Consider the following 26,665-nt stretch of genomic DNA (forward strand, 5'->3'; position numbering starts at 1 on the left):
TATTAAGCAAGAGTGCTCCAGAGCGCTCCACTGCTCTGCTGCTCATCTATTTACCATCAATCAATGGCTAATCTAAAAATGTCTTTAGCTAGACCTTATTTTTCGTGGAGAAGGTTCTATTACTTGACCTTTGTCTTCGCCACATGGATTAATGCAGGTTTACATTATGCAATGTAGTAGAACAGTAGCGCTGACCTGGTTTGGACCATGGACTTTTTTGGCCCACTGATGCCAGTTAGTCAGTTAGTATTTACATTATGCCAGTTGTATGCCAGCGCCACTGTCCTACTGTTCTGTTTTAATATAAACCAAAAACTAGGCATTAATAACGCTAAGCCGAATGTCAATAATTCACTTTTATTATCTGCGTTACAGCAGCTGTCAACTGTCAAGTCAAAGTCAATCGTATTGCTTTCGTAATTCGTATTCGTTTGTTATAAACAGAAACATTTTTCATGATTATTGTTTCAAAACATTTGATATGTGTTTTATCATTACACCCACGCTTATACTACATATTATCTTTAACTTTTAATTTCCTCCAAATGAGATAAATGCTGCAGCACAATTAAAAGCGGTTTTATTAAATCAGGACGGAAACAAACTGAACAATACTTCTATAAATTTCTACCGATTTTATGTTTGTTGAATTAATATTTGTGCACTATAATGTGTGTTATTACTAATACTGTACAAATACTTGCTATATTTATTATTGTGAATATAAGAATATCATCCTCGCAATTTAACAAACCTTGGAATGATAAGTATGAAAATATGTGTCCAAAACTTTATCCTAAATATTTTGGTAACTACGCACCAGCTGGTAAGTGTATTATAAAGATTATTTTTTTTATATTCATATTATGTATATTATCAAGCCATGAAAAACTACTGCTCAATTAAAATAAGTTAAAAAATATGAATCAATGTTTTATTTACTATCACACTAATGTATAAAACATTACTACATATTAGATTATTTTTAAAATCAATGCTTTGGTTTTAGGAAATCTCACAGCTGGAAATTTCTCAGAAAAAAAGGAATTAAAAGGTGTAAGGCAGTGTGTGATGGCATGTTGCCTCGCTGAGCCATGCAATGTTGCCTTTATTGTGGAATCTAGATGCTACCATATAGAATGTGTTAGTGATGAACTCTGCTTACCACTGCCAAGAGCTGGGCCACATAAGTGGGATTCACATGTTGCAATGATATTAATTAAACCTGTGTTGCCTAATGGTAACTATACAAACTTATTTATTGATGTGTTAGAGGCCATTTAAATGTTTTGGTGGCTCAAAGTGACTTGCACAAGTCACCTTCTCCCACATCACTTTAGTCCTGCTATACCTAAAATTGTGTCATACATAGCAAATCATGGAATTTCGTAACCCACTAATTTTTTTTACAGAATTTATATCAATACCTTTGAATTGTATGTTATATTTTAGTCACACAATAGTAAAGAAAACATATAACTTTATCAACCTAACAGGTATCTAACAAATGTGACTATGAATATTTATTATTTTTATGTTCACAGAAAACTGGATAGACATTTTAGATCAATCTAATAACAGAGAAGTAACTAACAACTTCTCGCAGGAAGATGAAGTGTACCCACCTTACACAGGCCGATATACTGACCTATTGACGGAAGATGAGGATTTTCTCTCTCATTTCCTTAACAACTTACCCAACAATGAGGATGAGGGTACTCAAACATTCAGCAAATTTAGAGAGAATTCTGATAATGAAATGATAATGGATGCGTCCAACTTTTTGGAAAAAGTACCCTGTGTTGTGGGAGAACCTGATGACTGCCCATTTAACTCTGAATGTGTGTCACTCGGATTGAAACTACGTAATGGTATATGTAAATGTATAGCGGGCACAGAAGAGAATTCCCAAGGTACTTGTGTTCAATCAATAAGACCATACTCCAAAGAAGCGACTATACCAATAGATGCGAAAAAGGATGACGACTTGATGGCTGGTGCGAAACTCGGTGATACTAAATCTGACATGCCAGCACCAAGGCAAAATTTAACCGTTTCAATATTATCAAAACAGGTACAGTAGAATCTCATTAATCTTCAAAAGGCTGACACATCCAATAATCTCGCGCCTTCCTCACCCCTCTCACTATATACGCCACGTAATGCGCTCAGCAAGCTACATTATGATCTTACTTCAAAACTTATCATATTTAATTGTTAAATTGTAGAATTATCTTTATGAAAGGCTTTAGTTTACTTATCAGTATTATTTCTATACAATCAACTCGTTACATCCAATCCGAACATTTGAATATTTCTCTGGTTTAAATAATGCCAGATTACATAGATTCTACTGTAATAGCATTTTTGTCACATACAGACTTATCAATATGAAAAAGCTTCAATTTATCGGTCATAAATGTGTCTAGTATTATATAATTTTAGGTGCAACTTCCGGACAATGAGGTTACTTTGGCTGCATATACAATTCCCGATGAAAAGACAACAGGCAGTCATTACAACTATGTTTGGACACTTGTAGATCAACCTAAGGATGGTTTCACCGGTACTATATAATTTTTATTAAATTAACAACTCGCCAAGTACATACTCTTATGTTTTGCAGTTTTTATTGTAAACTATTTCAGTATTAATTATTAATTGAACTGATTTAGAATTGATAATTGTTATTATAAATTTACAGGTAACATGAATCAGAATGGACCATCCGTTACACTAACAGATTTAACAGAAGGCCAGTATAGGTTCAAGGTGACTGTCAATGGTACAAATTCATACGGTGAAGGTTTTGCTAATGTAACAGTTTTACCACCGAAGCGTATAAACACTCCGCCATTAGTGGTAATCACACCACAAGTACAAACAGTGAAACTGCCCAATTCCGTTGCTGTACTAGATGGCAGTGCCAGTAAGGTAAGTCAAAATTATACAATAATATATATATATTTTTTTTTAATTGGCAGATTATTCCAAAAAATCTAATTATGGATAGATATGGACATATACACATAGTCTGGAAGAACATATAGGCTACTAATATAATTTTTTTAATTCCGCGTTTTTTTTTGTTGTTGGGGCGACAGCTAGTTGAAACATCAACAAACACAACTTTATTTTTAAGAATAGTTACAATAAAAATCTTGTATTTATTTTAAAATAGTTGTACTAGAATATGGTTCACATTGTACTAAAAGGTGGGACTTTAACCGACGATCGTAATGTTGGAGGTCCGTACCGGTAACCATTAACCTATTAAGGTGTCGTTTTCATATTTATTACAAAACTAGCTGTCGCCCGCGACTCCTGTGGCAAATTTCATCGAAATCCGCAGAGCTGTTCCGGAGATACCTTTTAACAAACATCCATCTAATCTCATCTATATATATATATATAAAAGAAAGTTGTGTTAGTTACACTATTTATAACTCAAGAACGGCTGAATCGATTTGACTGAAAATTGATGGGCAGGTAGCTTAGAACTAGGAAACGGACATAGGATAATTTTTACCCCGTTTTCTATTTTTTATACCGCGCGGATGGAGTCGCGGGTAAAAGCTAGTTTATAATATAATGAGATTTGTGAATAGTGTTTCGATAGTTGTGCAGACTGCTAAAACTTATCTCAAACATAAATTACTTGGTGTAACCTACCATTTAATTTCCATTTTAGGATGATGATGCAATAATATCATGGCATTGGGACTTAACAGCTGGACCTATTGGTTACCAACCACCTTTACAAGATGGACCCACACTAGTGTTGAAAGATTTGAAACAACCTGGCAACTATACATTCAAACTGACTGTAGAAGATTCCGACCATGTCAAAAATTTTACAACCGCTAACATAACTGTTTTGAATCATATTGACTATCCACCAGAAGCAAATGCAGGTATTTTCTATTAAATATTTTAAATTAAATATTCAACAGGTATTTTTCAATCATATTATATTTATAACTATTTTCGAATATATTTTCTTAAACGGTCCAAGAAAAAATTTCAAAAAATTAATTTTTTTTTTGTTTAACTTCAAACTCTAACTATATTGTAGGTCAAGATGTTATAATATATTTACCGAACAACAACTTGACATTGAACGGCAGCCTCTCCACCGACGACCACGAGATCACCTCCTGGGAGTGGACTAAATCGGCTGAGGATGAGAACAAAGCTGTGGATATGCAGAACACACATTCTCCATACTTACAGGTCTTTGCTATAATATACATACATATAAAACGGCATTCGGATTTCTCCATACAAAGATACTCAAAACGGGAAAACAATTTTCGAAATATCAATTTGTTGCATTAGTGTCTGCGACACGACTAGGTATTGAGGATTTCAAACACCTTGGCAACTCGGAACATCATACAAGTGGCTGATCAGAACACAATTTTAGGTATAGTGGGATGTAGAAGGATGTGGGGAAAGGGCACTGTGCAACTAGTAGATAATCTTAAGCCGCTCCTAACAGTGTTATAGTAGTATTATTCTAAATACATGAAAATTCAAATTTTATTTTATAAAAACAATAACAATATCAAATACAGTCAAACCTGGATAAGCGTGAGACATTATCCGGTCCCGACGTATGACCTCCATAAGCGAGAAAAATATCACGTGCTCTTGGACTCTCGCTTATCCAGATTCAACTGCATTAGTAAAACATTGTATTAATAGATAAAAGTAAAGTAAAAGTAAATCACGATCGTCAATCTATAATTAAATTATACATTTTGTCAATAGCTATCAAATCTATCAGAGGGTGTGTATACATTCGTACTGAAAGTGACGGACTCGTCGGGGCAGGTGTCAACAGCTGACGTCCACGTGTTCGTCAAGCCCCCCACCAACACGCCCCCCGTCGCTGACGCCGGACCTGACACTGTAAGTCTTCAATACTACATGATGAAAATGTTTTAAATTAAAGATACAGTCCAATATGGATAAGCGAGAAACCTCTACAAGCGAGAGTCTCCGGTCCAGACGGATGATCTCCGTAAGCGAGAAACTCGGATAAGATAGAAACCTCTATAAGCGAGAGTCATTGTCCGCACTTGACGGACGACCTCCACGAGCGAGATCTCGGATCAGAGAGAAATATCTAAAATAAAATTGTAATGAATTATGCTAACTAGTTTAATTACCATATCTAAACAGATCCAGATTAAAAATGGTGTTCAGTGATTTTTATTTAGATTTATGGAATTTTCCTAAAACTGTACGTCTGCTGTTAATAGTTTAATAAAGCTGTTTAAGACCTTGAATTTTTGTATATAATTAAGTGCAAATTAAGTAAAAACACTAGTACAAAAAATATTATCACTCGCTTTAATAAAACTAAGATGTTTTTGTACAGGGTTTCAGTGATAAAACTCGCGGTAAAAGATTTTACGATTTGAGATTTTAGGTTTACGTACGTTTTTCTTTTAATGACTGCAATCAAAAATAATAGATTAAAAACAATATTTTTAAACTTTTATAACTTCAGTTCATCTCGCTACCGCAAACATGGGTGATACTGAACGGTTCTGGTTCTCATGACGATCACCGTATCGTCGCGTACACGTGGCGCTGCGTGTCCGGACCCAACAACGCCACCGTACTCCGCTTCAACGAGTCCGTCGCCAATGCCACCTCCCTCACTAAAGGACAATACGTCTTCTCTCTCACTGTACTAGATGACAATGGAAACTCTGCCACCAAAAATGTCACCGTTACCGTCACTCAAAGTAAGTTCACAATGTCATTTTAAATATTGAATATAGAAAACCGAGGGTTCCGTACTAACCTTTAGGTAGGTATATAAGTAAAATTTCACCCGTCACGACAATTGCAAATGTCGACAATTTGAGAAAAGCGACATAAACGGTTGTATCTTTTGATTGCGTTTATTTAGAAGTTTGATTTTCTTACAACTTCAAGGAATAGTAGAACTCAGTATTTGATAGTAATTCCGGCTTAATATCTACACGTGTTCCTAAGAAAAAAGTCTAGACAAACAGACGGACAACAAAGTGAGGTACGAGGTACGGAACCCTAAAAATAAGTACACCGTCGGTAAAAATGAATAAGTAATTCAATCTATATTCTATTTTCATAATACAATGTTTAATGGTGAACTAATTTAATACGCATATAAATTGTGTTACAATGTTATACAATTTTGTACTATCAGATAAGAACAGTCCACCGAAGGCGGATGCGGGCGGGGACCAAGTACTAACTCTACCAATATCGGTGCTCGTACTGAACGGTAGCAAGTCGCACGACGACTTCCGTATCGTGTCGTGGAAATGGACACGTGTCGGCGCCGGTCTCGCTGCAGGCACTGTTATACTTAATTCTGACAAACAGCCGGTGCTTATGGTACGTATATGTTTAATACTGCGACATTAGCGAGGTTTAACTAATTAATATCTTTATAATATGTGGGTTAGTATGAACTATCAATATGAAACTGATTGTACTTATGTCGAAGGACATCTCGCTCTATATCATCACAATAACTATGCTATAGGTGTTATAATTAACTCTTATTTATTGCATTATTTACAGTTAACAAACATTGAATCGGGGAGATACGTGTTTGAGCTAACAGTGACAGACGACCAAGGGGAGTCTGACAGGGACGCGGTGAGCGTGCAAGTCAAACCCGACCCCTTGGAGATGAATCTACTGGAGATGACATTACACACGCCCGTGTCCGCTTTCACCAAGAACCAGCTCGACGGCCTCGTGCAGAAGATCACCTTACTCCTTAAAGATGATATTAAAGTTAACGTCACTGAAATACGAGGCGAAGTCGACTCAGGAAATACGCAAATTATATTCTTTTTATCGGAAAAGGTATTTATTATTGTATCAATAAACGTAACTTTCTTACTGTTTTAAAATGTCATTTTCTTTGCTCAAATATCACGGGTTGTTATGTGTAGGGTGTGCCGGTGGAGGGTATCCGCGCACTGGGGCTGCTGCGTGTGAGCGGTGTGGGGGGGAGCGCGGGGGTGGCGCGCGTGCGCTCACTGCGCTGTCTGAGCACGTGCTCGGGTCGCGGTGTGTGTGACCGCGCCACACGCACCTGCCGCTGCGACGCCTTCTGGATGCAGAGCCTCTTCACACAGCTCGACCCTGACGCTATGCCCGACTGTGGTCAGCTAACAAAAGTTTCCGTTATTTTTTATATGAAGCGATGTGTAATGTGACGAAAAGAAAGAAGCTGTGAAAACTGCTCCTACCATTTTGTGGTTTTACTATCATCCTAGGTTCAAACGAGTACTAGAACCTTTAATTAAAAGAGATCACCGAGGTCCATGGACATCTACAATAGGGTGGGTCAAAAAAATCAACTATTTTTTTTTTTTACAATTAATACGGAAAAATGGGTTACTAGGCACCTTAAAAAAATTCTCACCAAATATGAACTCTTAATTTTAATAGGAAGATCCTCCGCGTCGCAGTTTTTCATTTTTTTCTCAGTCCAATAGAAAAAAATTCATTCCTCATCATTAATTGGTCGTACAGAAAATTTTTTTTAAGAATTTTGTAGGAAATTTAATGCTCTACAAAAAAGGTATCTTATGTTTTTTCCGTAAACCTCACCATTTCACTAATATTGAAGATTTAAGATTGATTATTTTAAGTCAAATGTCACTTTTGTTTATGAATTTTATAACTCGACAAGAAATGGCTATTATTGAATGCGCAATAGAAATTTTTGTAGCAAATTAACTGCTCTATAAAAATGGTATCATATGTTTTGGCGATTAAATTAAGCGTTCAAAAGATATTCATCATCAAACTTTCATGTATACCGATTTTAAGAGTTTTTGATTAAATAATCGAAAAATTTCAATTTAATCTATCAGTTTTGAGAAAATTTACACGAAAAAAATTTTTTTTTATCAACTGAGAAACTTCAAAATGTTTTTCAAGCTTTTTTTTATGTGTAAGTATTTTTATCTACATTTAAAAAAAAAATTGTACATTATTATTTTTTTATTGATAAATGATTAACTAAGCGATAAATAATGTACAATTTATTTTTTTAATGTAGATAAAAATACTTACACATAAAAAAAAGCTTGAAAAACATTTTGAAGTTTCTCAGTTGATAAAAAAAAATTTTTTTCGTGTAAATTTTCTCAAAACTGATAGATTAAATTGAAATTTTTCGATTATTTAATCAAAAACTCTTAAAATCGGTATACATGAAAGTTTGATGATGAATATCTTTTGAACGCTTAATTTAATCGCCAAAACATATGATACCATTTTTATAGAGCAGTTAATTTGCTACAAAAATTTCTATTGCGCATTCAATAATAGCCATTTCTTGTCGAGTTATAAAATTTATAAACAAAAGTGACATTTGACTTAAAATAATCAATCTTAAATCTTCAATATTAGTGAAATGGTGAGGTTTACGGAAAAAACATAAGATACCTTTTTTGTAGAGCATTAAATTTCCTACAAAATTCTTAAAAAAAAATTTCTGTACGACCAATTAATGATGAGGAATGAATTTTTTCTATTGGACTGAGAAAAAAATTAAAAACTGCGACGCGGAGGATCTTCCTATTAAAATTAAGAGCTCATATTTGGTGAGAATTTTTTTAAGGTGCCTAGTAACCCATTTTTTCGTATTAATTGTAAAAAAAAAAATAGTTGATTTTTTTGACCCACCCTAATCTACAACACTGAATAAATTGCAGATGCGTTGCTGCCTTTTTACGTCTATACAACTCTTTCAGTATGAATTAAATCTAGGTTTATTTTCAGATTGGTCAGTAGTGTACGCAAGCCTGGGTGGTGTGGGTCTGCTGTGTGGTGTGTGCGGTGCTTGCGGCGCACTCGCACGTCTGCTGCGTCGCATGTGTGCGCCGCGCAAACCACGCCCTCGCTCACACTATCGCCTGCTGCCACGCGCTGAAGAAGACAAACCTTGTCAGTTATAAAATAATTAGATTAGTTTAAAAAACATTTAACCAGATTGACTATTTTATATTATTTATCTACAAAAAAAATTCTAAAAAATTATTCGACATTACCAGTTATAATGAAGAGAACCCATTTGTTCTATCCCATTGATTCTAATGATTAGGAATGTGACAGAATTCTAATATCAAGATATTAACGTGTTAGTACATACTGTATATAAATTTATTCATGAAGTGAGGTTATACAACTAACATGCTGCCCGCGACTGCGTCTGGGCAAATTAAAAAAAAAACTTAATTAGTAGCCTATGTTTTCCTCCCAAGTAAGGTAAGCGACAGGCAGGCGGCCGGCCGTAAAAAATTAAACTAAAACTTTAAGATTTGTAAAACCTTGTGTGCCGATACCACTTGAGTGGGAAAAGGCCAGGGAGATGATAGTAGCCTATGTGTTCTTCAAGACTTTACATCTATACCAAATTTCATCGAAATCCGTTTTGGAGATGCCTACAAAAAAGCATCCACCCATTCAAACATTTACATTTCTAATATTACAGTTACAAGCAAAGATGTGTCAGAAACGGAGACGGAATCGGATGTGTTGTACGAATCGAAGACCAAATCGAGTTTGTTCTCGAGTCGAGCTACTAACGGTGATGTCGTCGCCAATGGATGGAAGAAGAATGGACTTAAATCTTCTCGTAAGATTAAAACATAATTTTATTATATGTTTATATACATTTATGAAATTGTATCCGTGTTATACGCGACAACGGTAATCCGACATATTCCGACAAACAAACCGCAGAACATACGAAGTCTGAACATTTTAAATAAGGAAAAATAAATTATTGATTTATAAATTATTTATTAGTATACATTTGTTTTTATTCGAAAATTATCTTTTTATTAATTACTAGCTGTTGCCCGCTACTCCGTCCGCGCGGAATTAAAAAAAACTTCCAGACTATGTTCTACATTTGTGCCAAATTTCAGTAAGATCCCTTGAGCCATTTCGGAGATAGCTTAAAACAAACATCCATCCATCCATCCATTCCTTTTCATTATACAAAATTTTGACATCACACGTTGTGAGGTCGCGATTCGTAATAATTTCTTGGTCGGATTCAAATTTATACTCTTTTTTATGGAAAATTCTTTGGGATAATTCTAAATCTTATAATTGGACAGTTTGCAAAACGTTTGTCGGATTACCGTAAGTCAACTAGTGTACGATTAAGAAATACAATTATATAATTGTTTAAAAAAATATATTACTTAAGTTATGATCTCAGATATAACGATAAGTTTGACAAAAGCACTCCAAATTTTAATATTGACCAAAATTAGACATTCCATAACTGATAAGTGAAAAAAAATTCTTATTTAATGAATGTAGTGTGATTTAAAAGTATTATACGAGGTGTTCTTCACAAATAATGTGCCTATATTATGTTGTTACGCTATCAATGTTTTTCATAGGATTAAACGCACTGATTAATATGATGTATGTCAAGGGTACATCCTGTATCTATAATAAACTGACCGATATAGAGTTTGAAACACAGAATAATATTTTTTACGCATCCCCCATTAAAGTACACTGTAGTACGATGTATTCAGCTTAAATTCAATCGGAAACGTCATTAGGTGATAAAAAAGACTATATCAAAATGTAACACTCTGTAGATATCTTTAGGCTGGCTAAGACCCACTTTCCACTAAGAGATTAGCAGCGCGATTGTCGTTTCTTTAAGAGCAGAGACTGTGCTAGTGGAATTGATACATAACTCCTCTTAGTAATAACAATAGTGCAACTTGTCGTGCTAGTGGATAAAGGGTTTAAAAAAGAAAACCGTAAATTTCCAAATCACAGTATTATTAACATGTATTTAAATCAAATTGTGCTCTGAAATGTTTGAGCTCAAATAAAACAGTGCCGAGGTTCAATTTTCAACAAAAAGTTGGTTATTGTGATCTTGCATTTGCATTTAATGGTAGGATTTAAAAAAATATATTACAAACGAAGATTAACCAACCAGAAATAAATAGTTCGTAGACAATTCAAACACATAGTTGTTTATATATAGATGTAATTTATTAACTTAATAAATAAGATAAAGAGGCTGTTTCAAAAATTATGTAAATAAAAAGGCTAATGATTTTCAAACAAATTCAGTATTTAAAATTCAAAAACACAAAAGAAAAGGTTTTCTTTCCTTTTTTTAATGTTCCTTTGCTAATTTATTATAAAAAAGTAGGCTTTCATAGTAATACATAACAAATCAACTCCACCGAAAAAAAAAATATAATTTTACAATTTTTCGTTCTAATGAATATAGAATTACAACAAAAAAACATTTAAACTGGACATTACGTACCATTTGTATGTAGGTTAGAAAACGCTAGACAAATTAAGAGTTGTTCAATCTTAGATTTAGTAAAAGAGATGTGAAATTTTTACGAAAGAAAATGAAGTATTTTTTCTTTATATAAGTTTTGTCATTTTTCATCAATTTGCATGTTTTTTCTCTCTTACAAAAAGTATTTTAATATTTGTCTTACTGTTCAACTTTAAATATTAAGCTATTCAAGATCTGTGTGTTTGTTACAATGCTACAACAGACACTTCAGTTTGTAGAGATTTTTTTATATAAATTAAAACATTTCTGTATCGCACTATTGCACAATACAAGTAATCCTCACAGATAAAACTACATTGTCATTCTATCTATATTTACACAATGGTAACCATACGTTTAAGTGCTTTCACAAATATTAACTGAATTTAGTTAATTTCAATATTACAGTGTGTTTCTGGCGAAAAAAATATTACAAAAATCAGATCTTTTCATTTTTAAAGAATAATTTAAGAAATAACAATCTTTTTGTATGTGTGTTTCATGGAAACTCTAATATCGTGATATTTTTCTCGCTTATAATGGTTTCTCTCTTATCCGTGTCTCTCGCTTATGAAGGTGGTCCGTCAGAATCGGACAATAACTCTCGCTTATCCAGGTTTGATTGTAAACATTACTTATATTAATAGTAACTCTGAAGTTGTGAATTAATGTACAGTAGAATCTGGATCAGTCACAGAGGTTGACGCTAGTCAACCTCTGTGAGTTATTTTCCTGTCCCGACGGACGACCTACTTAAGCGAATAGCTTTAATTCGAGTGAGAGAGAAACGTCTTTAAGTGACCAAAATGTCTCTATTCCTTGGACTCAGCTTATCCAGGTTCGACTGTATGTTACAACTTGTTTCTAATTCACAAAACCATAACTAGATTTTTCAACTTCACTACTGCCACATAATTAGCCCTAAAATATACAGTTAAGTTAATTATGAATGTGTTTATGAGCATTTTATAAGTTTTAATTATTGCTTTATAATTTTATTATCTAGTCGAATTTTAATAAATATATATATGTTACGGCTAATATATTATGTGCAATATTTGGATTAATAATTATCAAATTAAATTAACATTAAAAATGTTTGTTCAAATGTTGGCCGTAAACAATGAAATTTATTAATGTCCTTTTGTACTGTGATTGTAAAATGTATCGCGTAAGAAACGTACTTAAAGATCCATTTTGTATTTTATTTGAGGTAATATTATTTAGTGACGTATTCTTTAATAATATATAGGTTGCTTTCAAAGTTTGACTTTTTATTTCGCAAACCTTTGTTAGTTGGTGTTATATTACCAATTATAAGACACCATAGACCACAATGTTGGCGAATGCAATTTCTTTACCAAAGTTACATTAGTACTGACGATGGTGTTATTTTCAAATAAACAACAGACGCGGCTAGTCTCTTATTAGAAAAGAGGTTTTGAAGTCTCACGATTCCTTCTCAAGGTCAAGGAAAAAAATAAAAGACAATATTGCATTGCATTTTAATGTAAAAAATTATTGCTTTCAACATTGCTACAATAACAAGCTACCAATTATTACGAAACACCTGAACACCTTCAATTATCTATATAATTTCATCACCTGAACACTGGCTGAATTTAGCAAAAGATGGCTGTGCAGTTTTCCAAAAGTTTCAGACAAGTACACAATTCTTTCTCTTTCACAACTAGCTCCCACGTTGTCTCACTCACGCCGTGACGTCACCAGAACAATTTCGCGGCAATTACGAACACATTAATTTTATGAAGCTACTTATATATGCCTTTATAATAAAAATGACATTGCGCATTTGGGCCTATACCATGAATAAATAAGAATGTTCATAAAAAACAAGAAAGCAGAAATGTAAAGTTCAAAGGTATGGTTCAGTTATTACAAAACATAATTCAAAATGATCAATTTATGATTATCGAAATATTGTTAGGTTATGGACTAAGTTAACACAAATTGCTGCCAATAATAAACGTCTCGTACAGAAGGGAATGTTGTGCTGTAAATATACAATATTGTTTTTCCGTATTTACTATTTAGTTATACTAACAACATATATTGTAAGTTGAAAAGATGTTAATAATTTTGTATCTGAATATTTTAAAGAGCCATTATAAATGTAATATGATAAAGCATACCATAAGTTATGGTAAACATCTTAAAATGTATGTATAATTTTTATAAATTAGCCAACACTCTTTAGCCTTTTATTAACAGTAATTATTAAGGAAAATTTAAGATAAATAGACAAAATGTATCTATATTAATTTGAATAGCAATTAGAAATAAAAATACAAAACTGGAAAAAACTTATTCTATAATAATATTAAAAACAAAATATTTATAACTTACTTGACTATTTTGAATATCAGTTATCATTATAATAATGCAATAGTGGAAAATGCCACATTTAATGTATTCTCGTATATTTAAAAATGGCGGCCAAAACATCAGCTCTATTTATGAAACAGCAAAAAGCTAGTCAATATTATTATAATTATCAGTTATTACCATTCAAAACAAAAATTAAACCACTAATACAAAATTAGTAATCATTTATGTATTAAAAATTAGAGGTTAATAAAATGCAATTAATACTGAGATGTTTTGAAATCTCAATGATCAAGCCAATTACATAAAAAAGTAATTGCTATTGTTGATAAATAATTATTTTTATTGAACAGAGTTATAGAACTTAATTCTTGAAAATAAAAAAGAACAATGGTTTTGCATATTAAGTAAATTTTTTATAGAATAACAATTTGCTTATGTGATGATAGCAATTACTTGATAAATCTTTCATATCAGAAATATAAAAAAAAATGCTTGATCATGTTGACTGTAATATTTTCATTTTTTTTTTTTTACTTTATTCATAAATTATTTATTAAGTATTTAAATTATCATTGAGTATTTAAAGTACAAAACAGTAGAATGTTTTAATTCATTCCACTGTCATTTCATGGACATAACTTTCATATCAATATTTTTATTACTATTAAAAAACTGAGACAGCATGCTTTATTCAATTCACAGTGTGTTTTGACTTCATTCATCATTAATGTTTGTGCCATATATTTTCACCAGCATCAAAGCAGTCCCAGCAGCATTAGATTAATAACTTTTTAATTAGTGAAAAATAAAAATAATGCACAATTAAAAATTTCTTAGTGGAATGCTTTTTTAGTCTAGTCCCTAATACTATTGAGATATATTGGTTATGAATTCATACAGAAGTATAATATCATTATTAGAAATTTCATATTTGTATGACTATTATTGCTTTTGGGGTCATTTTCTTAGATTACTATTTGAATTACATAAGATTTTTTTAATTGTGTTGAGCAGCAGTGTATGCACCTTTATGATAAATTAAAATAAATATAGGAATAGCAAGTGCCATTATTTAGCTTTCTTCTTTCCAGATTTAACTGTGGATTCTACTTCTTTAGACCACACAAGCTTATTTAAATTCTCGCCCAAAGAATAAAAGCCACATATAAAGATTAAACTGAACACATAGAAAGCTATTCTTAGTGGCCAATTAAGTGCATTAAGTATAGGATATACCCAGCTACCAGTTCTGAAATAAATATAGTGAACCCAAACTGCATAGGACAACATAAATGTACATAATATTGTCAAACCTTTCTTCTTACTAGGATACATTCTAAATGATGTGGCAAGTTCGATAAGAGTAAACAATACAATATTTGAATGCATCACATGGTTCAGCCAAATTGGGAAAAAAGGATCCATAGCTCTAGGGAGAATCAATTCTCTATTAACAGCATATATCCCCCAAAATGTAACACCAACAAATAAAGCCATAGGAAATGCTAAGGTACTAAACATGGTATCTTTGATGCGCCTCAACACCGGTTTGTGTGAAGGTGCCGGCTCATTTGTTCCAAATATATCATTTGATACTGCAATAGTGAAGTACACAGTTTGTAATATCTGAAACAATACATGAACTTGTATCTTAATCTGTAACTCAACATATTTAAACTATTTTAATATCGTATTAAACAAAATGTTTTGCTTTAATAAAGTTAAAAATTACTTACTGCATTCAGAAATGTTAAATATTTTAATTTTCCAGCAAATGGGGTCACATTAGTAGAAGTACTCGGAATTTTTACATATGTATGATCATAATAACACCCATAGAAAAATTGTATCGCACCAACGATATGGAAAATTAATCGTATCATTTTGGACAGTTAAATTGGAGTACTTTTAATTATGCAAACTGAAACAATTGAAACCTCTAGTAAAAATTTAGATATAACAAAAGCGAGTACGGAATATAGTTTTAAACGGACCAGTGATCAACTAGACACATGCGTTCTGTTTGTGTAATTTCCTCTAAACAAAAATTATAAATTGTAATAAAAATCTTTTAAAATTTACAACACAAGCCAAGCTAAACGAAATTCAAACCTACTTTTGAGTTTTGACGTTTGACAATGACGAATTGGCACAGAATGACATGACAAGTTGATTTTATTTTAATGTTGCCATTTGGTTTAACAATGAACATCGATGTTTACTTGTTGAGTTAATCAAATCGATCAATATTAGTAAAATCAAATTTCATTTTTGGCATTGTATTTTCTGCATTAATTTCATTTTGGTGTCAGGTTATATGTGGTGCCTGATCAGCTGTTGAAGACACAATAAGTAAATAAAAAACGCTTAAATCTTCAATAATTTTTTCTAGCCTAAGGAAATACCATTACGTTTCATGTCTTCATTTAATTTCGGCATAAACAATTTCATAACAATAATTTATGATATTGGAGGGAACGCGGGCGAAGGCGCTAAATCAGGCATGGTAGCAGTGAAGACACGTCGCAGGTTGCGGCGCCGAGGTGCCGGCAGCTCGGGCAGGGCGCCGCGCACCAGGCGACGGAGCGCCGCGTTGCGATCTCTCAACTCTACCACTTCTTCGTGCAGACGTTCGCGCTCTGTGAAAAGAGAAACAAAAACGTCATAGGTAAAAAAAAAAAAAAATTCAGGTAAGCGAAAGAAAATTATAAATGAAAAAATTGCCAGTCCCATCGCAAGCACATTTATAATAACGTTTGTCCTTACCTTGTAATATGGGCAGGTAACTATTTAGTCCAGCTAACAGGCCCTCCCAAAAACGATCTTTTTCAGGTGAAAATACATTTTTGCATTGACTCCAATACTGTTCGATTTCATCTGGCGTCAATCTTCGAGACGGTGTTGTGAAATCAGGAGGTGTGACACTATCTCTACAACACAGATGATAGAATTAATGTGACGATATTTTATAAATAAGCAATTATTTTCGGACAGACATTAATATCAGTAAATATTACAAGGGCTGAATTTTTCGTTATATTATGAGAATTTTGCTATTTCATTTAACTTACAAAATGTCGTTTAATATCTTCCTATCGGGCGGAACAAATACAGACATGAATTCGTTGAGGGCAGTCAGAACTTGCATGGGCTCGATTTCAAGCAAATGTCCCACTGAAAATGAATTTAAATCAGTAATCTTTCTTTAATGGCTAAATGTATACGAAGGCTTGGTCAAATTGACCAAACAATAATGCTTTATTTAAACTTTTACTGTAGTGAGTTTTATTTTTGTTCTTATACCTGGGCAGAGGAATGGATGGTCTTTGTCCATGGCGAGCGTCTGGAAGGAGGAGACGGTAACTCCCCGGCCCGCACGCCGGCCCGGCGCAGACGCTCCCGTCTCGGAAGTGATGCCCGTTGCAGTCGAACTTCCTAATATCATGTGACAACACGTCTATCGTACGTTTTAAATAAGAGTGTGTGCGTCAATGACTTTAATCTTGCAAAAAAACGTTAGAAAACAATAGATATGAACAAAAAAAATCTTTTATTTTGTATTCTAAAGATACAGATTAAAAATAATTACAAAAATAATGAAAGGGATAACAATGTCGTTTTACGCGTTTTTATTTTATCAAAACCTTTGGTTAGGTCACGTTTCTTAACGCTAAACACTAGATCGATTACGACTTACGACAGAAGCTACAGAGCTAACCTTGTTGTTCACCACACTTTTGTATGATCTCATCCGCCTCCTGCATCAGCTCGCGTTCCTCCGATGACAACTCATGACTCCTGCATCACAAACGGTTTTTATTAACTAAGCAAAAACATTCGGAACCTTTAATGTTAAGGGTATAGACTACCGATAGCAGTCGTGGGTTTGAATCCCGCTATTCGACTACTGTCGCAGCGATCTCATCTTCAACGATACACAAGCTGGTTTCTAAAGTACTAGGCTAAAGATAAACATGACTGAAACTGAAATGTCGCCCAGGAAGCTCCATACTTTCGTTATAAATGGCTTTTATTTAATACTAGCTTTTACCCGCGACTCCGTCCGCGTGGAATAAAAAATGGAAAACGGGGTACAAATTATCCTATGTCCGTTTCCTGGTTCTAAGCTACCTGCCCACCAATTTTCAGTCAAATCGATTCAGCCGTTCTTGAGTTATAAATAGTGTAACTAACACGACTTTCTTTTATATATATAGCTAGATATATAAAAAATAAAAAAATACTTGAATCCGACGTGTATTGAACGAGACGTGGAGGCAGATACGCTCCGGGCAATCACGCTGCTTCTCACCTTCGTTGACGATCTCTCAACTAAACATAGGTAGTACTTAAATTATTCATGAATAAATGTAAACTTGCTACTAATAAAAAAGATATCTTTTATAGCAAAAGAACAAACAAAATACACACAATATAAAAAATTCATACCTCTACTTCCTTTATACACACTAGGATGAGATTCGTCCTTGAAATAGAACAATTATTATTAAGTATTATCACTTATTTTTGGTTTCTGAGACCAAAATGTCTATATAAAACATACCCACAGGTGGGCACAGTTAATCGGAAAGTTAACTTCGTTAATCGTTAATCCGTTAATTAAAAAATTAACTTCGTTAATCGTTAAAGCGTTAAATTCTCGAAAATTTAACGCAAGTTAAAGTTAATCGTTAACAGTTAACCATACCAAAATTATACATACTAATTTCGCACTTATTGTGGCGACACTTGTTTAAAATAGTAATTTGACTGTACATTCTATAACACATTAGTATTAGAGACAAGTATGAATGCATTATAGTATATTTCATTACGAGTGCGGAAAGCCTGTCATTGCAAAGAGTTCCGACAAATGTCTACCCGAGCCGAGGCGCAGCCGAAGGTGAAGGTTGACAGTAGGAACCAGTTCGATGGGTAGTTGGAATAATGTCGCAATGGATATTGCGACAGTCTTCGGGTTAAGTCAGATTCGGTATCTACGGACCTAAATACACCTTATATATTTTTTTTACTTAATTCTGATGAAAAATGACAAAAATAGAAAAATCACTTTGTACATTAATTGTTTGTTCCTGGTAAACGTTTAGAAAAATATTACTGGAACAATACGGTTATGTTGAAAGTGAAATTTTTGTTTCAATTTTAGACCAGCAATTGTAATTACGGCTTTCTTCCAGGGAATAAAACATGTAAACATTAAACGCACTATACATTACTGTACCTACTTTGATGTTAACAGATTCGCACTAAACATTGCTGTACCTACTAAACTATCGTTGAGTCGTTACTCAATGGCAGCAAATATTAAATCACGCACAAGACTACCAAACTATAGTTATTTTATTTGTGTTACTGAAGATAATAATCTACAATAATTATTTTACAATTTTATAGTCATCTGTTCATGATTCGAATTAATGTACCTGTATCAAAATTTTTGTTTTCTGATATTTTACAAATGACATGTACTTAAATCATCATCATCATCAACCTGCCCTTATCCCTATGGAGGGTCGGCACAGTATGTACTACTCCTCCATACATCTCTATCAGACGTCATATCTGAATTTACCCCCTTCTTACGCATATCCTCTTTCACACAATCCATCCATACTTTCTTTGGTCTTCCTCTACCTTTATAGCCATCCACATTCAATCTCATTACTTTTTTGTTTATATGATTATCATCCCTCCGCATAACATGTCCAAACCACGCTAACCTTCTGCTCCTCAATTTCTCGATAACTGGCGCTACTTTCAAACTTCCTCTGATATGCACATTCTTAACTTTATCTTTTCTTGTCACACCACACATCCATCTTAGCATACGCATCTCAGCTACATGCAATCTTCTTTCATCCGAAACCTTGGTGGCCCAACATTCAGATCCGTACAATAAGACAGGTCTTACGATTGACTTGTAGATCTGTCCCTTAAGCTTGGGTGGCATTCTTGGATCACAAGTCACACCGGTGACCTGTCGCCGTTTCATCCAACCTGCATTTATTCGGCTTTTCACATCCCGGTCAACACCACCATCGTATTGGACGAGTGAACCGAGGTACTTAAAATCGGAGCAGGTTGGTAGGTCAACACCATTTAAAGCGATTGGAGAAAAGCTGGTCGGACCACCAAAATCGCAGAACAAATGTTCAGTTTTGGTTCTGCTGATTTTAAGACTCTCCAATTTATCTCGCCATTTTTCCAACCTGCTCTGCACCTCGCATTCATCCTCCCCGACAAGCACGATGTCATCAGCATAAAGCATACACCAGGGTGCTTCCTCCTGTATGTCTGATGTTAGCGCATCCATTACCAGGAGGAAGAGATACGGACTTAAAGCCGAACCCTGGTGTAGACCTACCGAGACACCAAACCTGTCACTATCGCCAACAGCAGACTGGATGTGTGTATTGGCTCGACAATACATAGCACGAATAAGTTGCAGGTATTTCCCAGGCACTCCTTTCACTTTCAAAGCCCACCACAAAACCTTCCTCGGAACCCTATCGTATGCTTTTTCGAGGTCTACAAACACCATGTGCAGGTTTTTATGCACACGCCTATATTTCTCGCAAAGTTGGCGAATAGCAAAAATGGCATCCGTAGTCCCCCGTCCTGGTGTAAACCCAAATTGGTTCCGAGTTACCTCACTCTCCTCTCTTATTCTTCCGTCCACCACTCTCTCCCAAGCTTTCATACTGTGTGACATGAGCTTTATTCCTCTATAGTTGTTACAGATTTGTACATCACCTCTGTACTCTGATCTACTGAGTCTTTGTAACAGTCATGATATTCCACAATATTATCACGATTTCTATAAATCTTTGGCATGTGGAACCCACGAAGCTGCTTAGGTACAGGATCCGCTACAGGAGTCAAGTCTTTAGACGTGATTTTGCTTTAAATATTTTGGTACCCAATTTTTTTTTTTATGTTAAGATGATACGAATGTTGGTTTAGATGAGTTTATTTCCTACAGTTCCTAATAAACTAGTCTTAGTTTATTATAATTAGAGTAGGTACATTTTATAAAATAATTTAATTTAAATAGCACAAGTTTTAAAGTTAAGCATAAGTACCTTTTTTATTAGGAATTCTTAATTTTCATGGATAATATAAGTAAAAAAGTCTTATAAAGTCACGAATTTGTCATTTTAATTATGCTACTTTGATTCAATAAATGATTGTTTAATAATAACATAATGCTCTTTATTTCTACCACTTTAAATTATCCATTCTTATATTTCTAGTAAAAAAATAATAATAATAAAAGCACTGTCAATAAAAATAAGATATTCACGCAAAGATAAAAGATTAAAAAAAAAACATACAACGATGAATATACAGTAAAATATGAATACCGTCCACAAAACGCTCATCAAGTTCAAGGAATAAGAACACAAACTATGGTTACTGTATCCATCGTGTATCCTATAATACACTGAAAAAAGCTGTAACATATTATTACTGTATCAACATTCATTTTTTTTTTCGTGGAACAAAGCTGTAAGTGGCTATTATGGGAACAACCTTTCGACATAAATAGTAGCAATATGATCTTTATCGATTTTTTCCTATTTGGATAAAATATACAATCTTGTAACTGCAACAGTACTTTAGGCAAAAAATAACGAACAAGGTGACATATAATTTATTTTAAGATATTCAGTAGTTTTATAGTTATTCCATAATTTCATTAAATATTTTTTCCTGAACATTTTCATTTTTACGATTGCGGCTTTATTCCCGGTACCCATCGAGTTGTAATGACAGTTCCGCACGTGTACTAAACAACTATTTTAATACGGTTGCGAAAAAATTAAGCAATTTAATAGAATAATAAAAAAAATACAGTCGAATTGATAACCTCCTTCTTTTTGAAGTCGGCTAAAAACACAATAAACTCAACTAACTAAAATATTTGAAAAATGGCGCCAACCGTAAAAGAATACAAACAAAGATTTTTTTGTTTTCTTCGCCCATTCTGGGTAGGCAAAGGGAACCATGCCCAAACAGCCAAGGTTTCAGTAGATTATTTTTATTGATATGAAATGAAAATGAAATTTAATGAGATGAAATAAAATGAAACCTAACCTAATTCATTGAATCAAATCATTAAATCTGATATTGTAACAAATTAGGAGCTTCTTTTTAGAAATATTTGCATGAATCATAAAAACTTCAATGATTTTTTTTTTGTAAAAACTTCGTGGTTGGTTTTTTTTTAATAGACATCATTTTACAGTTGGGAAAGAGAAAGCACGAGTAAAAAGTGTTTTAATACAGTTGCTCAAAAAGTGGCGTATTGCAGGGGCGAAGAGTGTTCGGAATGTGGGCTATTACATACTCATGCTTTTATATACTCGTAATGAAATATACTATTTCGAACCTTCTTTTGTTTTGGTCCTGTTGGTCACGTCTTTCCCGGATGCTCTGATGTATCACACTTGCACGCGAACTTCACATATATCAATTATCAACTCGTTGGTTCACCATTCGAGTCGCCGACAGTCGCCCAACATAGTTGAACTTACGAGCGTGGCGTGGCACGTAATTTAAACAAAATGACAGCACGTCTCCAAGTTTCTAATTTAACGATTAACGGACTTTTATTAACGGAAGTTGAGTTTAACGGAAGTTAACAAAAGCGTTAACACTTTTTGAAGTTAACTTAAAAGTTAATCCGTTAAGCAAAATGTTAACTTCGTTAATTAACGATTAACGGATTAACGAGTTAATGCCCAGCTCTGAACATACCTCATCCTAATCCCTATCATTATCAAAACAAAACAGATAAAACAATATATTTTAAAAGGGGATATTGGGTCTCAGAAATCCACGATGAATGTTACAGATTAAAAAATTACAAATTAAATTTATAATTATAATAATTACCTTTACTGGTATGCTAACACCAGATAGTTGTTCCAGAGAATCGGACATAGTTCCAAACTCCATTCCAACGCAAATCGGACAAAATGCATAATTCAAAAACGTCTTGCAAAGAAGTTCAATGTCCTCTTCAGCTTGAATCTCCAATGCCTTATAAAAAAAACATAAAAAATAATTAAATGGCGACTTAAAAAATCCTTAGTGCAAATATATCACACTAAATCTTTACTACGTGATATCTACTGGCCATTTAACGTCAGGCCACACAGTGTGACAATTAAAAAAGGAATTTAAGTTATTTAATAACATTCACCATAAATATAGAATCCAGAGTGCATAAATTTCTAGAAGAAGGCTGATGTTTTTCGATTAATTTTAATAATCGATCCTCCACCAAAAACCCAGTATTGTCCGACACTAATTTCAATATATGCTGAATCTGAAACATTGTTATTAACAAATTAATTAAGTTTCATTATTTTTTTTCAATCTAATAAAAAATATTGAAAATTATTCCCACGAGCGAAAGAAAATAATAAAATGTAAAGTTAAATTATTGACATGTTTTGACCTATTTTCCTGTTAATCTTACTAAATATTATAAATACGAATGTTTAGATGGGTGTATATTTATAAGAAGATATCTACAGAACGGCTCAATAGATCTTGTTGAAATTTGTCATAGATGTAGAACATAGTCTGGAAAAATATATAGGCAATTTTTTTTTTTATTCCGCGCGGACAGAGTCGCAGGCATAGCTAGTTATAAAATAAATTACTTATGTTTACCAGTTTATCCTTTGCATCTTTGGTTACGGCATTAGCGCTGTCTTCTTTTGTCTCACGACGAACTATGGGTGGCCCTTCATATTCTACAATTTGTAAAAATAATCAATATTTCGAATTCAATACATGGCAGCTCCTAGGGTATGTCATTTTTTCAGTTAATGTATAAGGTAAAGTGAAATAAGGTAAACGTAACAGGTACAGGAAATATAAAAAATGTAATGTCGGAAATCTTTTGAAATTTACGAGTTTTAGAGTCTAATTTACTTTTTTGCTTGCTTTTTTAAAAATATTTACCATATTTAATTAAAGGGTTTTTAGGGAATTTAGGAGGTGGCGGGGGCGGAGGTTCCGCTAGGATGTGTGCGTGCAGCGCCACCTCTGTATTACGAATGTCGCGGCTGAGTTGCGCACATTGCGACTCAGACATACGCCACACTTGGGTAAATTTGTAATTATTCACTTTAGAGAAATGTCTACATTTCTTCTCTAAATCATCCATCGCCTGCATCAATTTTATAATCTCCGCGTCAGCTTTCATTTCCTCTATGGCGCCATCTTCCGCCGCTTTTCGAATTTTGGCGCGCAAACTGTTCGCAACGTCAGACATCTTATTCAATTTACGTTTCTGTTGCGAACGAACGAATACGTTTTCCTCTTCTCTTTTCTTCAGCACCTATAATTCGGAGAACTAAATTAAATTGCTTCATACAAAATAACAATGTTTCACTTTGAGTTCGGATGACGATTACCATAAGATAGAGTATTAAATGAAGTCCTAGTGCATCCATACCTGATAATTGTATCCGATTTTTTCCGTATTTATAAGACATGTTGTTTTTAATTTCTCTTGTTCCTTTTGTAATTCTTGAATTAAGTTTTCAAGTTCAATTCTTGCCTCGCGATATTTAGTATGATGGTCCCACATGATGGCTTCCACTTCCTTCTTATGTTCTTCTAACTAAAATTAGAAAAAAAAGTCGATTTGGTATTACTGAAATCCTAGAAGATTTAAAGCTTGCTTCCGTTAGCCTCTAATTTGAGCTGGCAATCATTCGTCGTTCACCTGTCATCATCGCATAGATGCCGCGCGATATAATAACGATTAGGTATTATAATGAATCGGATCTATACCTGTTCATATTTATAGTCCATGTGTACAAGTTCTTCCTTATCCCTCTGCTTGTAGAGCGCCTCCCATCGCTTATTATTGTGCTCCACCATTGCGTCACGCTCCATGTTTATGGCTTGCTCTATCAGAGACAATTGCTTCTCGTACGCCCTTTGCATTATCGTCACTTGTTTCTCAATTCGGTCCGACAGTTCTTTTATTTCTTTATCCTATAAAAAAGTCTTTAAATTTAAAAAATACTATTTCGTTTTATAGTTGTTAAATGTTGGTACTGTTTACTCACCAAGGAGTATTGCTATCGTAAGTTGTTAGCAAAGCATGTTGTTATTCAGTTTTTTAACGAGAATGAAAGGGATGACGATATGTTTTTGTTCACATGTTTTGGGTAGTGAAAACTATCGGTTAGTTAGATACTTACTTGTTTATCCAAATCTTCATAATAAGCCTCATCTGTACGTTTCAATTCCAGTTTTAAATCTTCGATTAGTTTATTCTTCTGTTCTAAAAGGGCGTCGCATTTCTTTCTCTGCTCACTAATCTCTAAGTCGATGTCCAAAGGGTCCTTGATCTTTAACATTGCATCCCAGTTAGACGTGATAGCGTCATATTGTATTTGTGCTTCTGCTGCCTCTTCCTCGATTTTTTCTAATGCATCTATATTATAATAAATAAAAATTAGCCTCGCAAGTTTACCTAGTTTTATTAAGACAAAAAAAATACGTCGTTTCCGTTGTGCGTCCAGTCGACCGATGCGATTGTCGCGTTAAAATAATTATTAGTCTTAAAGCCATTATAAAATAAATACTTATTAAAAGTTAGAAGTTATTAAATCATGTTTACTTTTCATCTTTTCTGAGAACAGCTCACGGCGAAGCACTTCGCGCTCATCGGTCGTAACTCTGACATTTGTGACTTTGGCAGCTCCATCTAGCGTCAACCGCTGCAGTTCCTCTGCAGCGGTCGCAGTCGCCTGTTCAATAGGCCCGGGTTCTTCCTCCGCTCTTACCTCCTCGGCGGCTTGTTCCGCTCTAAGCCAAATATTTAATTGTTTACACTTTATTCTATAGAAATACCGTTTTGCACTTAAACTTTTGTTCTCGTTGTTTATTTTGACCTCTACGGCTGTAAAGAACGAGATTCGATGTCCTAGGGACCTTGTAAGGAATAAGGGATTATCGTCGTCAGGAACGTCGTAGCTGTCTTATATTTTTTTTTTTATAAGAGAAGGGGGCAAACCAGCAGCGGGAACATCAAGGTGTTCATCGACGCCCATGGACATCTGTAATACCAGAGGAATCGCAAATGCGTCGCCGGCCTTTGAGATGGTGATACGCTCGCTTTTTAATTGACGCAAGCGTTAAAGTTAATGAATATTCAGTAACTTTTGATTCCCCCTTACATTTACATTGTTTACCTTTTAAGAGCTTCTTGTCTACGTTTAATACGCAAGGCTCTTCCAGCTTTACGTTCATTGGGGTCCTGTGACGTGACTTGTGGTTCTTTAGGTGCCAGCACATCTTCTTCATCGTCAAACCCTCTAAAGTTTCCAGCCATGATTGTATTTACAAAAATATATGTCCACTTTGCTACACGTAAAAAATCAAAATGTTTGATTGTTGTCATAGTGACAATTTTGATAGATTATAAAATATTTACGGCCTTATAGAAGTTTACATCCCGCCCGTGATCCAGTGAAGCAGAGAAACTACCAAACCTGTTAAAATCTCGTTTCGTATTTATATTTTTCCTTACCTCGAAAGAAAAAAACGGAACCATTATAGGATCACTTTGTTGTGCGCAAATTTTACTTATTATATTACTTCAGGTTTGTACGGAACACACGGTGCGCGAGTCCGACTCGCACTTGACCAGTTTTATTAATTTCAACCAGAATATATTTTGAAGTCGAAAGTTTTCACACTATTTATTAAAACTAGCAAATAGCCTATATATTGTGATTTCCCATCTCTTGCAAATTGTTGAAGAGGACTGGAGTACCAGAGATATGGTTCATGGCAAATATTCACAGTGGTAATTTTTATGTAATATGTATTCCTGTCCATTCACTTTAAAAAACAGAGACAAGAATCATGATCTTACACATGCAACAAGTTTTC

General features: G+C 33.9%; 3 protein-coding genes across 3 annotated transcripts; 1 reads left to right on the top strand and 2 right to left on the bottom strand.

Annotated features, from left to right (window-relative positions):
• The first annotated feature begins 407 nt into the window (after positions 1-407).
• LOC106721054 (dyslexia-associated protein KIAA0319) lies at positions 408-9,812 on the top strand. The gene is made up of 14 exons (XM_014515919.2): positions 408-826; positions 1,010-1,240; positions 1,545-2,074; positions 2,446-2,566; positions 2,705-2,934; positions 3,692-3,914; positions 4,076-4,233; positions 4,774-4,914; positions 5,519-5,759; positions 6,206-6,396; positions 6,586-6,876; positions 6,966-7,179; positions 8,809-8,973; positions 9,521-9,812. Exons 1-14 carry the CDS (start codon positions 670-672, stop codon positions 9,679-9,681), a joined length of 3,054 nt encoding a protein of 1,017 aa, XP_014371405.2. The 5' UTR covers positions 408-669; the 3' UTR covers positions 9,682-9,812.
• Positions 9,813-14,643: 4,831 nt separating this feature from the next.
• On the bottom strand, positions 14,644-15,782 carry LOC106720982 (androgen-induced gene 1 protein). The gene is made up of 3 exons (XM_014515792.2): positions 15,709-15,782; positions 15,451-15,635; positions 14,644-15,340 (listed from the first exon to the last, which is right to left on the bottom strand). The coding sequence occupies exons 2-3, from the start codon at positions 15,595-15,597 to the stop codon at positions 14,783-14,785; spliced, it is 705 nt and encodes a 234-aa protein (XP_014371278.2). The 5' UTR covers positions 15,598-15,635; positions 15,709-15,782; the 3' UTR covers positions 14,644-14,782.
• A 349-nt stretch (positions 15,783-16,131) lies between these two features.
• Positions 16,132-26,224, bottom strand: LOC106720969 (dynein regulatory complex protein 1). Its single transcript, XM_045681367.1, has 17 exons — positions 25,963-26,224; positions 25,389-25,576; positions 24,967-25,202; positions 24,551-24,757; positions 24,210-24,377; positions 23,714-24,092; positions 23,420-23,502; positions 22,944-23,069; positions 22,634-22,780; positions 19,945-20,135; positions 18,164-18,200; positions 17,959-18,062; positions 17,433-17,512; positions 17,018-17,149; positions 16,786-16,888; positions 16,481-16,644; positions 16,132-16,353 (listed from the first exon to the last, which is right to left on the bottom strand). Exons 1-17 carry the CDS (start codon positions 26,169-26,171, stop codon positions 16,175-16,177), a joined length of 2,733 nt encoding a protein of 910 aa, XP_045537323.1. The 5' UTR covers positions 26,172-26,224; the 3' UTR covers positions 16,132-16,174.
• Positions 26,225-26,665: the final 441 nt, after the last annotated feature.

The sequence above is a fragment of the Papilio machaon genome, chromosome 15 (assembly GCF_912999745.1).
Source record: "Papilio machaon chromosome 15, ilPapMach1.1, whole genome shotgun sequence".
Taxonomy (NCBI): domain Eukaryota; kingdom Metazoa; phylum Arthropoda; class Insecta; order Lepidoptera; family Papilionidae; genus Papilio; species Papilio machaon.

Excerpts from the sequence above, each read along its gene's own strand:
- LOC106720982 (XM_014515792.2), bottom strand. The coding sequence starts at position 15,597 with ATGATACGATTAATTTTCCATATCGTTGGTGCGATACAATTTTTCTAT. Across the intron at positions 15,341-15,450 it reads ATTTAACATTTCTGAATGCA|ATATTACAAACTGTGTACTT; the intron begins GTAAGTAATTTT and ends GTATTGTTTCAG.
- LOC106721054 (XM_014515919.2), top strand. The coding sequence starts at position 670 with ATGTGTGTTATTACTAATACTGTACAAATACTTGCTATATTTATTATT. Across the intron at positions 1,241-1,544 it reads TAAACCTGTGTTGCCTAATG|AAAACTGGATAGACATTTTA; the intron begins GTAACTATACAA and ends TTATGTTCACAG. Across the intron at positions 3,915-4,075 it reads TCCACCAGAAGCAAATGCAG|GTCAAGATGTTATAATATAT; the intron begins GTATTTTCTATT and ends ACTATATTGTAG.
- LOC106720969 (XM_045681367.1), bottom strand. The coding sequence starts at position 26,171 with ATGACAACAATCAAACATTTTGATTTTTTACGTGTAGCAAAGTGGACA. Across the intron at positions 24,378-24,550 it reads TGGACTATAAATATGAACAG|TTAGAAGAACATAAGAAGGA; the intron begins GTATAGATCCGA and ends TTCTAATTTTAG. Across the intron at positions 18,063-18,163 it reads TGTGTATAAAGGAAGTAGAG|TACTACCTATGTTTAGTTGA; the intron begins GTATGAATTTTT and ends GAATAATTTAAG.